Source organism: Theropithecus gelada, chromosome 14 (genome assembly GCF_003255815.1).
Source record: "Theropithecus gelada isolate Dixy chromosome 14, Tgel_1.0, whole genome shotgun sequence".
In the NCBI taxonomy this organism is placed as follows: Eukaryota; Metazoa; Chordata; class Mammalia; order Primates; family Cercopithecidae; genus Theropithecus; species Theropithecus gelada.
In genome coordinates this window covers 112,991,742-113,009,466 of record NC_037682.1, presented here as the reverse complement: position 1 = coordinate 113,009,466, position 17,725 = coordinate 112,991,742, and the positions used below count along the sequence as shown (strand labels likewise).

Here is a 17,725-nt window from a genome sequence, read left to right as displayed (position 1 = left end):
CACTCCAGCCTGGGTAACAAAGTGAGACTCTCACTAAAAAATATAAAATAAAAATAAATAAAATTAGCCAGGCGTGGTGGCAGGCACCTGTAATTCCAGCTACCCGGGAAGCTGAGGCAGATAATTGCTTGAACCCTGGAGGCGGAGGTTGCAGTGAGCCAAGAACGCACCACTGCACTCCAGCCTGGGCAATAGAGCGAGACTCTGTTTCAAAAAAAAAAAAAGGACCCTTAAGCAGATTAAAAGATGTTCTAACTCTTAATAAGGAAAATGCAAATTAAAACCACAGAGATAATATTTCTTCCCTAACACACTGGCTGTGGAGGGAGACACTATTGTATATTGTTGAGATGAGGGCAAACTTGACACTTTCTATAGCCAAGTCTGGCAATCTCTCCCAAAGCTACAAGTTTAAGGATTTATTCACCGGGATATATCAGTGCACAAAACTTATAAAAATCCTTGCCCTTGGGGAGCTTCCACTCTATTGAAAAGAGAAAGACAAATAATAACCATAATAATAGTGTATTAGAATGTGGTAAAGTGCTCTGCAAAACAGAACAGAAAACAGTATAGGAGACTAGGAGTAATGGGGGAGTAGGTGCAATTTTATTTTTATTCATTCATTCATTCATTCATTCATTCATTCATTTATTGAGATAGCATCTTGGTCTGTTGCCCAGACTGGAGTGCAGTGGCACAATCTCGGCTCACTTCAACCTCCACCTAGCAGGTTCAAGCGATTCCCCTGCCTCAGCCTCCTGAGTAGCTGGGACTACAGGCACCTGCCACCACGCCCAGCAAATTTTTGCGTTTTTAGTGGAGATGGGGTTTCATCATGTTGGCCAGGCTGGTCTGGAACTCTTAACCTCAAATGTTCCACCCAACTCGGCCTCCCAAGGTGCTGGGATTACATGCGTGAGCCACCGCGCCTGGCCAGGTGCAATTTTAAATAGGATCCTAAGGTGGGCATAAATGAGGTGGGCTTCATTTAGAAGATGTTATTTGAGCAAAGACTGGAATGAGGTAAGGGAGTACGCAGTATAGTGTATCTTGGGTGGGAGTATTTTAGGCAGAGAAAACAGCAATTGCAAACATCCTGTTCCCTATGGTAAGAAGGTATCTGATATTTAATCAGAGAGAAATGACGAAGCATTTAAGGGTTCAAAGCAGAGGAACAGAATGATCTAATTTGTTTGAATAGACTCAAACCAACCACATGCTGAGAATTAATGGTAGAAAAACAAGAGTAAAAGCAGAAAGACTAGTTGGGAGACTAATGAGCAATGATACTGGAGGCTTGCAGTAAAAGTGGTACCTGAGTAGAAGATTCTAGATCTATATTGAAGGTGGAGCCAATAGGATTTCCTGATAGAATGAATGTAAAGCATAAAACAAATGTGAAATCAACAATGACGCCAAAGATTTCAGCCTAAGCAAATGAGAAAAATTATGGGTGGTGTTGATTCGGGGTGGTGAAGATCAAGAGTCAATTCGGGAGATGTCAAGTTTGCAATATCCATCAGTCATCCATGTGAGTAAATGGACAGCTGTTAGATAAACCCACTGACCCAGCATACCCACTCCCAGAAATCTGTCCTACACGTTTGCCTACACACGTACAAATTCAGATAATTCACGATCCTGTACTACTTTATCACTGGCATGGTAAATTACAATAAGTATATTACTATTTAGTTCTAGAACAAGTACTTCTTGAAGTACAGCCTGTTTATTTCACTCCTCTTCTCAAAAACCTACAGTGGTATCCCATTGCTTTCAGAAGGGAGCCCAAATTCCTTTATGAAGCAATGCAGATTCTAATACCAACTTCCCTTTCAAAACGTCACCCAATATTAAGAGTTCATGTTCTCTATCCAAGCACTATATTGGCTCATCCCTGTGCCTTTGGCCACTTTGTTCCTCTGCCTGGAATTCCTATCCTCCACACCTCCACACAGGTACATCCTACCTGTTGTGCACATCCTGGATCAAGGGCAACCTCCTCTACAAAGCTGTCTATGATCCTGCCATATGGAAGGATAAGTCCTCTCTCTAGCTTCTCACGCAATGTCTGTTACCTCTGTGCCCCTTTCACGATGTGTGTTATGTACCTGAAATGTCTTTCCTTACCTCTCCTTAATAACTATATCCATAAATTATTCAACTTCTTATACCCTTAAGCATCTAGTAGGTTTTATATTTAACAGACATTCAAGAAAATGTTATGAACAAATGAAGAATTTTGTTTTGTTTTGTTTTTTTGAGACAGAGTCTTACTGCATCGCCCAGGCTAAAGTGCAGCAATGTGATCTCGGCTCACTGCAACCTCTGCCTCCCAGGTTGAAGCGGTTTTCTTGCCTCAGCCTCCCCAGTACCTGGGACTATAGGTGCATACCACCATGCTCGGCTAATTTTTGTATTTTCAGTAGAGACAGGGTTTGACCATGTTGGACAGGCAGGTCTTGAACTCCTGACCTCGGGTGCTCTGCCCACCTCGGCCTCCCAAAGTGCTGGGACTACAGGCGTGAGCCACTGTGCCCAGCGAAATGCATAAATTTTATATAGAGAAAAAACTCCCACTTCTAATATGATGCTCTAAAAATGAAACTCTACAAACATGCAAGGGCCTCAAGATTCCCCTGGGTTCCCTGACAGACTGAAAAATGCAAAAGCTCTACCACTCCTCTCATAAATAACCTTACTTTCTCCTCCTCCCCACTCTCTCCCCCAGTGAGATCACTGTACTTGCAGCTCTAATTCTCAGATCTGGAAAAACGTATTTCCTGAACAAACGCTTGACATTTCAGGTGAGGGCAGGTTTGTCCACCATGAAGGAGCTAGAACTGGAGAAAGGAGGTCATGTACATCAAGATTTCTTAGATGACACAACTTACCAAGAAAAGGACTTGACATGTTCCTGAATCATGATCCAGGTCTGGCCAAAGTCATCTGACTTCCACAGCTGCAAAGACAAGTGGTCATGATGCAAGAGGCATGTATAATACAACCTGAATGGCATCACCATCAAACACCCGCTGAAATCCCACCTTCCATGACACGCTCTCTGTGAAGGCAGGCACTGGGACTGCCAAAGCCAGCTCAGTTGCTCCAAAAGCAAACAAGGGCAAGAAAGGAAAGACAACTATGTACATATGTGTTCTTCTCTCAATAGCAACTGGAAGGAAAAATGAGTAGGACTTGCCTTCTATTTATGGATTACCAAAAGTTATATTTCACTCAAGACTAGCCTCTAGGTAATGGTAAAAACAAAAGGTTGATTATACTCAGCACTTTTCACCGAAGAACAGTGTCCTTAAAACCCTTCCACAGACAGCAGCATTCACGACAGCTAAAATGTGGAAGCAATCCAAGCGTCCATGAGGGATGAGCAAAGAAGCAAAATGTGGTCTATGCAAACAATGGAATATTATTCAGCCTTAAAAAGCAAAAAAAACTGACACATGCTACAATATGGATTAATCTTAAGGCCATTCTGCTAAGTGAAATAAGTCCATCACAAAGGGACAAAAATAGTATATCATTCCACTTAGGAGGTACCTAGAGTAGGCAAAAGCATAGAGACAGAAAGTAGAATGGTGGTTGCCAGGGGCTGGGGGCAGAGAGGTATTATTTAATGGTTTTAGAGTTTCAGTCTTGCAAGATGAAAAGTGTTCTAGAGATGGATGGAGGTGATGGCTGCAAAACAATATGAATGTACTCAATATCACTAAACTGCATGCTTAAAAGGGTCAAGACAGTAAATTTTACATTATGAGTATTTTAACACAAAAAAAAAAGGAAGAAAAAAACAGTAATGGACCCTGGTAATTAAAGATGAATGCAGAGGACACCAGCTAAGTACAGAGCCCCGCGGGGAACCAGCTGAATACGCGGCTGTGGCAACGAGGAATTAACACACTGATCTTTGCCAAAGCCCTTCAACTTCCACAGATGGAATCTGAGGGTTCCTCCGGCCCTAGGAACCATGTATGAAGAAGCACGAGACCCGGGCCGGGCGCGGTGGCTCACGTCTGTAATCCCAGCACTTTGGGAGGCCGAGACGGGCGGATCACGAGGTCAGGAGATCGAGACCATCCTGGCTAACACAGTGAAACCCCGTCTCTACTAAAAAATACAAAAAACTAGCCGGGCGAGGTGGCGGGTGTCTGTAGTCCCAGCTACTCAGAAGGCTGAGGCAGGAGAATGGCGTAAACCTGGGAGGCGGAGCTTGCAGTGAGCTGAGATCTGGCCACTGCACTCCAGCCTAGGCGACACAGCGAGACTCCATCTCAAAAAAAAAAAAAAAAAAAAAGAAGCATGAGACCCAAAAAAACAATAATTCCCCCTCCACTGGTAAACTGACCCAGCCCATACTTAGGTTACTCCCTAAGGCAAGCAAAGGTAAACAGATCTGTGTTTTGGTTAAACAACCTGCAAAGAAATGTTCCAAGGTTTCTCTGAGCAAAAACATTCAAGGCTCACTGTAAATCCAATCCTACAGGATCTACAAGTTTCACAGATTTTTGCCAAACCAATATCCTTGACTTGGCAAGTTGCAACCTTGAGATACAAATCTTACTGAGGCTCTTTCCTCATCTCTCGGATTTCCATCAAATCTGGGTTGAAGGAGGAAAATACACACATTTATATGATACACATGCACGCACTCAAAGGAAGACTATTACTGTTAGTGGTAACTTCAAATAAATGGGAGGCAAAAGCAGTGTTTAAGGTGGAGGATGGGAAAAGCAGAACAGAAATTCAACAAGAGGTCCCAGAAGAGCTCAGATTCCAGCTTTCTCTACCTGGCTCTCTCTCTGATTAAATTCCAAAGCCTCGATTTACCCCAAGGGCTAACAAAGGTGCAACTGCATGGAGAAGGGCATGACATTTAACCCACGGGGTCTGCCAAGTGCTGGGTGCTGATGGCTGGCTGGGCTACCGACTGAGAGCGCCAGGAGGAGATATTTTTATTGAGCCCTGGTAAGGGAAATAGTAGCTACAAAGGCTAGGCCTGAGAGAGAAGGAGGGACAGGCAGGAGGCGAGGTCACTCAAAGGACACACAATCACACAGGCAGAGGAGAAAACTAGAGGAGCCCCGTGCAACTGGGTTCCAAAAGCTCTCTTACCTGCTTGTTGGGGTGGGACCTGTCGAAGCCCAAGAGAAGGTTGGAGGCCTTACTGTGTAGGAGGAGATCAGCCGCCCGAAATGGGATGGAAAAGCCTTGGAGAGTGTTGCAGAAGTCAAACGTGATCCAGAGGTACTGGGCATAAGCGTCTGCAAAGATGTACTGCAAGGGAAAACAGGTAAGTTTCAGAGCAGGCCCTGTCCAGAGCTGCCCAACACTCCCCTAAACCACGTACGAGTCCACGCGAGTACACACATGTGCAGGGGCCAACCTGCACCAAGAAGGCACCACGGCCTTCCAGGGCTTCCACAATGGCTTTCTCCCCACCTCTTGGCAATGAAAAGACACCGGTACAGTCCAAACAAGGCTCAACGAAAGAGGCGGCCTGGAGATGGACTGGGATGAAGCTACAAGGTGGGTTTGTTTAACCAGGTAATGAAGCTGGTCAAACCTTTCTGTTTTTTCCTTTCAATGGAATTAGCAATTCCCACTCCCTAGTGGGTCACTCAGTCACAATCAGAGGGTAGTCACTGGCAGCTGGGACAGAGAAGCCCTACTTTTCAGACTGGCTAAACACAGATGGGATGGCTGAGTCTCCCTGCATCCTCCAAGCAGTTATGGGACATGGCTTTCCAGGAAAAGCACTAAAATCACTTCCATCTTAGAAGATAAGCTTCTCCTTCTTGCTGTTATGCCAGGTGACCGGCAGCTCCGGGGACCAGGCTGCCACCGTGGCTGGCAGGCTCACTCTGGGGCAGAGCAGGAAGTGCCTCTGGTGAGCAGGGGCCTCACCTTACTTAGCTTCTGCATGGATGAGTGAATCTGAACAAGTTAGGCTGGACAGTGGCTGCGGCTGAAATGAAAGAGTTCCCTGGGGAGAAGGATCCAGGCAATTCAACCTAACACACGTGTGCTGCATTCCCACCACGGACCAGACACTCAGGAGCTGCCACAAAAACCCGAGAAGCCTTCCCTCAAGTAGCCCGAAATCTGACATGGGAGACAGACATGTCCAGGGCTACCCATCAGTCCAGAGAAAGTGAGGCTGAATGAGAAGCCATGACCAGAGTCCTATGAGTACCAGTCCAGGCTGAGAGATGAGAAACGATTCATGGACGAGATGGGCCTCAAAGGGCAGGCGAGACACCCACAGGGAAAGAACATTCCATGTGTAGGGCGGCGTGGGTTTAGGCACAAACAGGGAAAAGAGATACAGCATGGGTTTGATGAGAGTCTTGTTTTTCTGAGACAAGGTCTCACTCTGTTGCCCAGGCTGGAGTGCAGTGGCGCAATCATGGCTCAGTGCAGCCTTGACCTCCCCGGGCTCCGATCATCCCACCTCAACCCCCCAGGTAGTTGGGACTACAGGTGTGTGCCATCACACCCAGTTAAGTTTTCGTATTTTTTTTTTTTTAGAAAGAGTCTTGCCATGTTGCCCAGGCTGGTCTCAAACTCCTGAGCTCAAGCCATCAGTCTGCCTCGGCCTCCTAAAGTGCTGGGATTACAGGCAGGAGCCACTGCACCCAGACGACAGTCCTGAGGGCCTGAGAGAAATAAATGGAAAACAAGGCTGGGAAGCACAGATGATGTAAGGCCTCGCGTGCACACCTGGCAAGACCCGGAGGCCAGTCCCTGCTCCTGGAAGAATGAGGAAGGCTCAGGAGATTATGAATCAGAAACCAGAACAACAGGGACCTAGTTCTACCCACAGCCAGTCATTGACATCCTAGAAGTCAAGCAATCCTGCAGGATAAGCCCAAGGACACTTTCTCTAATGGACTCCACCTGACCCAGATCAATCTCCAGCTCTGAAGCCTTTCAGCGCCACAGCCTCTGTGTGGACCAGCACTTTGCACTTGTCTCATACGGCTTTCAGATGCTCTCACTCTTTTTCATTTGCACTCTCTCCCCAAATCCAGACCATAAACTTCCCAGGGACATATTTTGTGGATTTACGCTCGTCATGTTTCCTCCCCAGCATCTCAGGTAAATCTCTAAACTCTGTAGAAGCCTCATTAAATTGAACTGGAAAAGGTAGTAAATGTTTTAAAAGCAAAACCTACAAGAAAATCCAATGTTATAAAAAACAATTATGATCCTAAGAGGATCATCATAATTTTGGCATAAAAGTATTCCCCAGAAATAACGTAGTCCATCTTTCCGCTCCCAAACCACCTAGGTTATTGGGGAAGGAAGCATTCTCAGTTTGAAAAGATTTCCCCAGAAATCTGTTCCATGGCTTCCTGCAGCCTCACATTGGAGAATCTAAAAATCATGCACCCAGTCACAGAATGTATTATTGTCCATGGTAATAGCTAAACATTTTCAAGAGCACTTACTATGTGTCAGGCACTGAGCTAAAAGTTTGGCATGCCTTATCTCATTCAGGGTTCACAGTGACTCAGTGCTTTGGATATTACTGTTATACACTCTCTTAATAATGAGGACACTGAGACTGAGAGTGGTTTACTGCCCAAGGTGACGCAGGACTAGGCAGCATTGACATCAATATCTGACTTGTTCACATCCCACCTCTTAACATTTCTTCTTCTAACAAAAAGGCAACATTTCCTGAACTTCATTCATAGATCTTACCTTGTACTATTTAACTCATTTGCGTGCCTTTTCTCCTAATCCACAGCACCCTCTCATTTCACCTCTCCAACCCCAGCCCCTGATCGTCTCAGGCCTTCATTCTCCTCTGCTGGCTCCTTGGTCCTCCCCACTCCCTACGCTCACGTAACCTCATTCTTCTTCTATCCTTTGCTGCTAACCTTGGCTTATCCTTTCAAAAAGCTTCAACTACCACCCTTAAGAACAAGCAGGGGGCCGGGCGGGGTGGCTCACGCCTGTAATCCCACCACTTTGGGAGGCCAAGGTGGGTGGATCACTTCAGGTCAGGGATTTGAGACTAGCCTGGCCAACATGGCAAAACCCCATCTCTACTAAAAATACAAAAAAATAGCTGGGCATGGTGGTGTGCACCTGAAATTTCAGCTACTCAGGAGGCTGAGGCACAAGAATCGCTTAAACCTGGGAGGCAGAGGTTGCAATGAGCCGAGATCATACCACTGCACTCCAGCCTGAGTGATGGAGTGAGACCCCGTCTCGAAAACAAAAGAACAAGCATGGCCTGACTTTTAAATCTACAGTCTAACCCTGACTTCTTACAGAGATTCCATTTTTGTTTACCTTCTCATCCTCTCCACTTTTGATGGGCCAAGATATTTTACTATACACAAAACTTGAGTTCTTCAAAACTTTCCCAATAAAACCCAATTCTCCCACCCCACGTCCCAAGTCCCCTCCCTGCTATGCCTTCTCCCAGCCCCACTACTTACAAGCAGAGATGGGTTCTACTCCAATCCTTCCCTTTGGCCCTCAGTCTCTATCAGCCACCAAACCTGTTTTGTTTTCCTTTAAAATCTTTCTCAAAATGCGTGCCTTCCTTTTTCCTCTCAGTGCTATTGGCATGGCCCACATCTTTACTAGAGACTAAGCAAACTGGAGGCAGGCAATGGGTTTTCTTCATCCTCATGTCTTCCAGGGCCTAAATGAAATACTTAGAGGGTGATACTAGGTTTGGTTGAGTGACAGAGTGACTTCATGCCTGCACTGCTACAATAGTTCCCTTTCTAGACTCTTCTCTAATCTTTCCCTGCTAAAAGGGAAAGTCATGAATATTGCCAGAAGACACATATCCCTAAAGCACACTATTCATTTACACCCCTACTCAAACACTCTTCCCTAGCTCCCTTCAGCCCGCAGAGCAAAAGACAATCTCCATCTTCAGACAGGGGCCTGTTTGACATTGCACAGCAGCTCAGTACAAACTCTTCACCACTGAGAAGTGAATCTCCTCGCCATCCTGCACAGAAACCACATTTTAGCACTTTGCAGTCTCTGCTGACGCCCTTCTCCCGCTTGAGGGCTCCTGCCAGCTCTGCTCTACTTACTGGGGTCACACGCCCATCCTTGAAGCTCGTATCTAATCCCACGAAGACTTGACTTCTATGATCCAACCTCATTTGATTCCCCTAGCTCTATTATTTGTAGGTTACATTCATCACTTGAGCACCTGGTACCTCATGCTGTGATATAAAAGGTCACATACGCACATGTTAGGAAGACACGGTATTTCACCCTGGCTTTTAAGTCCCTGTGCTGCCTGGCTGTCAAGTTTACTGGAAGTCAAACCTACAGACTGACCAAGAGCTGACCTACAAGGTGCTTCCAAAACTATGCAATTTCAGGAGTGCCTTTGTGTACCCCAATCTCTCAACCCTGTTTGCAGTAACTTAATATTCCAGAGGAGCTTCCTCCTTTGGTTTAAAGCTGTGTTTCCTCTGAAAATACAAACACCTCTGGAAAGAAAACAAACTAAGCTAGTGAATGTATCCACAGTCTATTAGCATAAGTGACTTTCTCCAGTTTCAAGTGGAGAAACCAAGAGTCCCATGAGAGGAGGAAGGGAAAGGAAGGCAACGAAGGAACATCCCTCCAGAAGATGGGAATTACATTTTACCTAGGACCAACCTCTGCCTGGAAAAAGGCAGGACTGGCTCTTGCTTCTGCCGAGGCTGACGCCGTGAGCCCTAACTGTACATTCAGTGGCCTTTTTTAAAAAGCCCCGGATATGCAGTGGCGCTGGCCTGTAGTCACAGCTACTGGGGAGGCTAAGACAGGAGGATCCCCTGAGCCCAGGAATTTGAGGTTACAGTGAGCTATGATTGTGCCACTGCACTCCGGGCTGTATGGCAGAGTAAGACCCTGTCTCTATTTTTTAAAAAATTAATAAGCAAGCAAGTAACAGCACCAGACTTACTTCAATACTGTCTGACCGATCTCAGAGGCCCCACAATGTTGGTGGAATTGCCACGTGGCCAGCACTGCACAATGGTTCAGGGCAGCACACAGGAGACCAAGAAGGAAGTGGGACTGCTGGCTAATGCAAAAATAGACCCAAAACTCACATGGACCCACAGGCACCATCTCCATCACAAGGCAAAGCCTTCGGACTGCAGCTGGATGCTGTGCTAGCACCTTCTCTCCCCTTCCACAGGCACCCACACTCCTGGACATCCACACTGCCCTTCCCTGACATCTTAACCTTGCCGAGCAGCCGCTAACATTCATTTCAACCATTTCAAACGCTCCTTGGCAGCTCACATTTTCACCTGGGTGATTTGCCTAGGCGGAGCGCCCTGCTGTTGACAGCAAGGCACCCAGCCTTGTGTGATTCTTCTCAGGAAGTGGTAGGTCTGGTGGGGCAATTTGCCTTTCAGGGGACAAAGGCAAAAGCAACAAAAGCAATCAGCACTGTTAAGAGTCATCATTTCCTTCCTGAGAGTCTGGTGGGGTGTGAGGAGCAGCCTTCTCTGGGGAATTCGAAACTATCTAGACAGAATGCTGCCCCCCTCACCCACTCAGCCTGTTCCAGGCCTGAGGTCCAACTGTCAACAAATTCTCCAAGAAGGCAGCCTTTTTTCTCCTGACTTCTCCATCCCCACCAACTCCAAAGAATATCCACCCATGAGAATCTAAGACGCACCACTCAAAGGTACACAGCACTTGGGCTGCAAACATGTCACCCCTATTCCACTGTGCAGCACCTAAACTCCTTTATTGCAATCGCCCTCCAGTCTCCCCTTGCTCTTGCCCCAAACACCACGGCCCCAGCTCTGCTCCTTCTCCAGATCCAGTGCTTCCAAAGCCCCGGTCCTCTGCCTGCACCAGCCCTCCTCCTCCAAGTCCAAAACATCATCTGTCCTTGTCTTCTGACTCTTCAGACTTGTGACCTTAGCAGCTGCTCATCACAACCCACAACGAGCAGGAAGGAAGTCGGAACCTACCTAAAGGCATCTGTGCAGTAAGGAAGAAGCTGGGGAAGAGGAGATGGAGCCTGCCTATAGACATCTGTGCACTAGGGGAGGTGCTGGGGTGGAGGAGATGGAGGCTGCCTATAGACATCTGTGGACCACAGTGGGAGCTGGGGAGGAGGAGATAGAGCCTGCCTATAGACATCTGTGTACTAGGGGAGGAGCGGGGAGGAGGAGATGGAGCCTGCCTATAGATAACTGTGCACTATGGGAGAAACTGGGGAGGAGGAGATGGAGCCTGCCCATAGACATCTGTGCACCACAGCAGGAGGTGAGGAGGAGTAGATGAAGCTGAAAAGAAAGATTCCAGAGGGGCAACAAGGCATTTTTGAGGGCCACAACCTCTGCAAGAGTAAGCTCTGAGACAATGTGTAAATACAGTAATCATCATCACCATCAGATAAGTACAACCTAATACATTGAGAAATCCAGGTGTTATTAGCCTGGTGCAAAAGAAATTGTGGCTTTTATCATTACTTATGATAATATTTGATTAGTCTTTTTTCAAATTTAATTATTTAAATTGTCATACTATGATACATATTTATCGTGTAGAGTATGTTTAAAAACATACATACGTTGTGTAATGGTTAAATCTGACTAATTAACAAATGCTTTCCCTCTCGTCGTTATTTTTGTGTGAGAACACAAAATCCACTCTGCAGTTCCAAGCGTACAACACATCAGCAGGTGTAATTCGGTTCTTGAGAGGCGGGGTGCATGTGGATCCATCCACAGAAGAGGCAGCTAGGAGCCGGACCCTGGACAGGGCTCCTCGCCTCATGGAGGAGCCAAAGGCAAGGCAAGCAGCGGGCCCTACCTCCCTGTGGGAGTCCCAGGGGCCAGGACTCCGGGTCACACTGTGCAGTGAGGCAGAGGGACACAAAGGCTGGCTGACCCATTTATGGGGCCATTTCTCTCCAACACCACCTCCTTGCTTTTCATCTCAGAGGGAAATATTACTCTTGTCACCCTGGAGTCAGGTAAGAAAGGGAAGTTTGCTCCTAACTGCCACTCCACTCTGAGATCATCAGGCAGAGCTGATATTTTAACAAGTATGTACCAGTAATGACCATTCCAGTTGTTAAAAAACAACTGTTCTGTACCACCTGGTCAACAGCCGCTGCCCTGAAACCCTTAAGTGACCCTCCCTAAGCCTACACCCACAATACTTCCCATGGCCTGGTCCCTTCCCCAGGACCTCCCTGATATTCAGCAACTCAAAAGTTAATGCATGGCCCAGCAGGGGACGTCCAGGACCCAGCCTCCTCCGGACAGGATTTGTTCTGATTGGTCAGTGCCTAAGCCACACCAGTTGCTAAAGATTTTGAATGCAGCCCTTGCTAAGAGACCTCAAGCAACCTGAGAAGCCAGCACTAGGGACTGGAAGTAGGACCCTGTAGATCTTGCTTGCTGGTTGCTTTCTGGAGCAGAAAGCCTCTGATACTAGAAAGTTTCTCTTAGTTTTTCTACTAAGGGTCTTTCCCTAGAAGATCTGGCCTGGAAACAAACAAGGTAACACAGAGTGGGGAAGAAAGCAATGAAATACAATTCTCCGAGCTAAGAGCTACCCAACCAGCAGGAAAGCCTTGCCGGCTGCCGGGTTCCTGCCCTCCTACCTCCACCTCCCCGGGGGCCCAGGGTCAGTGCTTCCTCAAATCAAATTGCCTAACTGAAGAAACAAAGCCCCCAGGGCCAGCCAGCTGGGAAAACAAAGCAGGAGGCATAGCAATATCTGCTGCCTTGGTTTTCTTTTCCACGTCAGTACAGGTTCAAAGGCAGGGGGAAGAGGGGTACACCAACACACGCACACAGGTACCCACATGTGCTCACAGGTACCCCCACACGCACACGCACACGGGTACCAACGCATGCACACAGGTACCCCCACACACACACGCACACGGGTACCAATGCATGCACACAGGTATCCCCACACGCATACGCACACGGGTACCAATGCATGCACACAGGTATCCCCACATGCACACAAGCACACACACAGGTACCCATACGTGCCTAAGCACACACACGCAGGTACCCACATGCGCACAAGTACCTACACGCACACAAGCACACACACACAGGTACCCACACGCACACAAGCACGCACATGCACACACTCGCATATAAGCACACATAAGCACGCAAGCAGACACACTGATAGTGTCTTGGAAAACATGAATTAGACTGCAAGGTTATTCTCAGTGTGCCTGGGAAACATTTTTGCCATCTGCGAGTCAGGCAAGGTATTATAATAGTTGGCTGATTTTCTGTGGTTTAGCCTGCCATTGTTTGTCTAGAAATCCTGCCTGACCAGTACTTGGCCTGCCTGATTGTGCAGAGACCCACCCTGAGAACAGCAGTCTGTCACAAACGCCCAGGTTAGCACAAAACCTCACTAGCCATCAGTCATGCTGCAAAGATCACAGACAACGCCATCTCCTAGCACCCTCTTAAGTGCGGCAACCTTCCCAAAACCCAGTCCCATGAAGTCAGGACAGGCGGGATGGCCGCTTCCTTACCCGCTTGTTGTCCGCAGGGCTGTGGTAGAACTGGGCAATCACAGCTTCACTCCTATTTCCCACGCCAAAGTTTAACTTCTCTGAAATTTTCTTGAATGATTTTCCATAGTCGTAAGACACGTACACCTGGAATATAGAGACAAGGAGAAGAAAAAGAGTTGGTGAGAAACTAGCAAAAAGAAAGATCTCTTTTTTTTTTTTTTTTTTTTTGGAGACAGAGTTTCACTCTTTTTGCCCAGGTTGGAGTGCAATGGCGCGATCTCGGCTCACTGCAACCTCCGCCTCCCGGGTTCAAGCGATTCTCCTGCCTCAGCCTCCCAAGTAGCTGGGATTACAGGCACCTGCCACTACGCCTGGCTAAGTTTTTTTGTTTGTTTGTTTGTTTGTTTTTGTATTTTCAGTAGAGATGGGGTTTCACCATGTTGGCCAAGATGGTCTCGATCTCTTGATCTCATGATCCACCTGCCTCGGCCTCCCAAAGTGCTGGGATTACAGGTGTGAGCCACCGCGCCCGGCCAGAAAGATGTCTTTCGAACATCCCATCCTGGATCCTGAACCCGGCTCCCATTAGTTGCCTGATAGGAAATGACAGATGTTACCAGATAACCCACAAAGGTGAGGCAGGGCACCTCTATGTCTGTCCCCAAGCATGTGGGGGCAGAAAGCATGGGGCCCCTGCAGTCCCCACTGCCTGGAACACACAAGTCTCTTTTCTGAGGTCATGGCAAGTCCCTGGAGCAGGAGACGAATGATAGAAACAGTAATAACCTCCTCACCAGGGCTGAGTTAAGTGTTTAACAAATTACATCCAGAGGCAGGGAGAATGTGGCTAGCTGAGGGGAATGGAGTAGAGGATTTGCTTTGTCATCTGTTGAACGGTGCCCAAAACACATCTAATTCTTCATTCTTCTGCTGGGAAGTTCTGTTTGTACAGCATTCCATACAAAAGAGAAGAAAACCCTCACAGGTCTCTACCACGTAGCCCAAGAGATGGAAATGAAAGAGTGCTGAGTGACGTGAAAATACTGGGAGCGCTAGTGTTTTATGACTCTGTAGCACTGGAGACGGTAACAGCAGCAGAATCCACGAGGGTGCCAATCGTATTTGCTTCTCTATTGCACCCCAGTTTCTGGCTATGCAGTAATCACAGTGACAAAACATAAGAATGTTTGTCATTCCGTGAGTGCTCACCATGTGAAGATAAAGTACCAACCTCTTCAAATGAATGAGCTCCGGTAACTCACAACGGCCCTGCATGGCAAGTGCAATTATTAAAATTGTTTTACAGATAAGACATCACGGGCTCATGAGGTTAGTCCCCTGCCAAAGTAACACAGAAAGTAAGTAGCAGAGTGGAATTCTGACCTAAGCTGCCTGAAGGCCATTATCACCGCAGGTAACAACTAGGAGAATGAAGGTCTCAGATGTTTCATACCTACCTGTGAGATGTGAAATAATTAATATAATCACTGGGTTAAAAACAAGCCTGATAGGTGAATATATTAATAATAACTTAGTTATTTTTCAAATGATTCATGGAAAAGGGGATTAGGATGAGCATTAAAGACAAATGAGGCCATGAGTAGTGGCTCATGCCTGTAACCCCAGCACTTTGGGAGACTGGGGTGGGAGGATGGCTTGAGGCCAGGAGTTTGAGACCAGCCTGGGCAACAGAGTGAGACCTTATAACTACAAAAAATATAAAAATTAGCCTGGCTTGGTGGTTTGAGCATATAGTGGTTTGAGCCTGTATTCCCAGTGAGTTGGGAAGCTGAGGTGGGAAGATCACTTGAGCCCAGGAGTTTCAGGCTACAGTGAGCCATGATCACACCATTGTACTCCAGCCTGGGTGACAGAACGAGGAAGGAAAGAAGGGAGGCAGGGAGGCAGGGAGGGAGGGAGGGGCAGGTGTTCAAAGTAGAGCACAGTGTATTCCCATCCTTGTTTGTCTGAGTCATCAGCAAACATGTTTTGAGGGTTCCATGTGAGCCAGATATTGTCTAGATACCAGACAAAGACTAATAAAAGACATAGTGTTTAGACACCACGGGCATGTAAACATGTAAACGTCTGTAAACAATGCCCTATGTAAACACAAGATATATAGAAAGGGAACAGAGAGCACAGGCAGGTCTTTAATACTTACTAGATGTTAAGGTTAGAAGAGGCCAAGACAGAGCCTCTGCCTTTATCTGGGTCACAGTGGAGGAAGCTATTAGAACACACAGTATGTGTTCCCAACTACCAGATACACAGTAAGGGGCTGCCACAAAAGCAGCTTCAGAAATTGTGCAGGCTGAGAGTTCACAGATAATCTGAGTGGGTAAAATGACGAAGTAGCACTTTCTCACTTCCATTCTGCTGGCCAAGAATGGACATTAGTGTCCTAGTTAGGTTCAAACATCACATGGAGCAAAATAATGGCTTCTCAGGAAGGGAACTAAGGCCCCTTCCAGCTCTGACATCCCATAATTTGATGACCCCCTATGTATTTCTTCAGGGGCACGAAGGTGATAGTTTACATTAAGGTAGCATTTTTCAGTATGCAATACTCCTTTACAAACATTCTCTCTCTTCATCTGAAAAACCGGAGTTAGTCGCACCTTTGTCTCTTTCAGTGCACCTGGGGCATAGCAGGCACTCAACAAAGATTTCTAGGATGAATAAATATCATTATAAACCAAAGAGCAAGTAAACAAATGTGATAAATAAATGAATAGAAAAGAATGAATTGAATGAATCAGTGAGTCACTAAGAGATTTCCATTTAAGAGACACACAAAAACTAAGATTCCCAGAAGTGAATGGCCAGCCCCAGGTCATACCACTAGGAAGAGACAAAACTATGGCAGTTTCTTCCAATTCCATGTCCAGTTGTCTTTCTACTCCAACAAGTTACCTCTAGGAGAATGTTCTCTTCTCCATCTTAACGTTTCTCTGCTAAGTAGGAAGGTCTTATACCAAGTCTACAGGCCAAGCACTGGAAGGCGTGCTGGCCAGCAGAGAGAGAAGACCCACATTAAAAAGTAGGGAGCCTCCCTGAGATTCTCAGCCATGCTGCTGCCATCATGCACATGGAGGTAAAACCACCTTCACTATCAAAGAGCTCTTCCCTAATTCTCACCTATAAACAAAAATCCATCTCTTTGGGTCTTCTACTCAATAGAAGTGAAAAAGCAAGTATGTAAGAGTCCATCCTATGCCTGAAGGCCATCCTGAACCGCTCATCAACTTTCCTTCTCTTGGCTAGGTTGAAAAATTCCAACATGACATTTTTATCCTACCTTCATAATTCTTATTTCTTTCTCTTTTTTTGACGAGACAGGGTCTTGCTCTATGACTCAGGCTGGAGCGCAGTGGCACAAGCACAGCTCACTGCAGCCTTGACCTCCCGGGATCAAGCAATCCTCCCACCTCAGCCTCCTGGGTAGCTGGGATTACAGGCAGGCGCCACCACGCCCAGCTAATTTTTTGTATTTTTTTTTTTTAGAGACGGGGTTTCCTAGGCTGGTCTCCAATTCCTGAGCTCAAACAATCTGCCCACCTCAGCTTCCCAAACTGCTAGGATTACAAGCATGAGCCTCCGCGCCCATCCCTCAATTCTTATTTCTATTTAATTAGCATAGACTATAAGCTCCATAGAACAAGGACAATGCTTAAGGCTGGTGCACAGTTCTCTACCTTCCTCCACATTGAACAGCCCAGAAAAGGCCTCTGCCAGTGTGCAGTTAGCTCAAGCGGATTGGTGGCTCCGTGGCCTCCACACCGCACCCTGACTTGCGCGTTCCTTTCTAGCTGTCTTGTCTTCATGGCAGCACCATGCTGCTGACTCACGGTCCAATACGATCTCCAGGTGAATTTGAGAGAACACCCTGGACTCGCTCACCTTGTGCTTCTTGTTGGTTTTTCATCCAGACAGGATTTCTGCACTAATTAGTCCCCTCCGACCTCAGTATGATGCTACTCCCCAAAGAGCAAAATAGCACAGGGGAGGAGTTACTAAACTGCCCCCAGTTTCTACCTACAAAGATGGTCCTTCAAAGTGACTGATTTTAAATTCTTTCCCTTGTACTTCAAAACTACATAATAATAAAGAGGAGGGAGAGAAAGGGGAGAAACAGATGATGGCTAAAATGTACAGAAAACATCCCCACATCTGGCACTGTTCTAAGTACTTTACAGCAATGTT

The 17,725-nt window shown here is 46.7% G+C and overlaps 1 protein-coding gene across 2 annotated transcripts in view; it reads right to left on the bottom strand.

Annotated features, from left to right (window-relative positions):
• The window catches only part of SORL1 (sortilin related receptor 1), a 178,528-nt gene that overhangs the window by 138,784 nt on the left and 22,019 nt on the right, over nucleotides 1-17,725 (bottom strand). For both annotated transcript variants that reach the window (XM_025355834.1, XM_025355835.1), the window contains exons 3-5: nucleotides 13,538-13,663; nucleotides 5,134-5,295; nucleotides 2,898-2,965 (exon numbers count right to left, since the gene is read on the bottom strand). In XM_025355834.1, coding sequence (XP_025211619.1) covers nucleotides 2,898-2,965; nucleotides 5,134-5,295; nucleotides 13,538-13,663 — 356 coding nt within the window. The remainder of the gene's footprint in view (nucleotides 1-2,897; nucleotides 2,966-5,133; nucleotides 5,296-13,537; nucleotides 13,664-17,725) is intronic.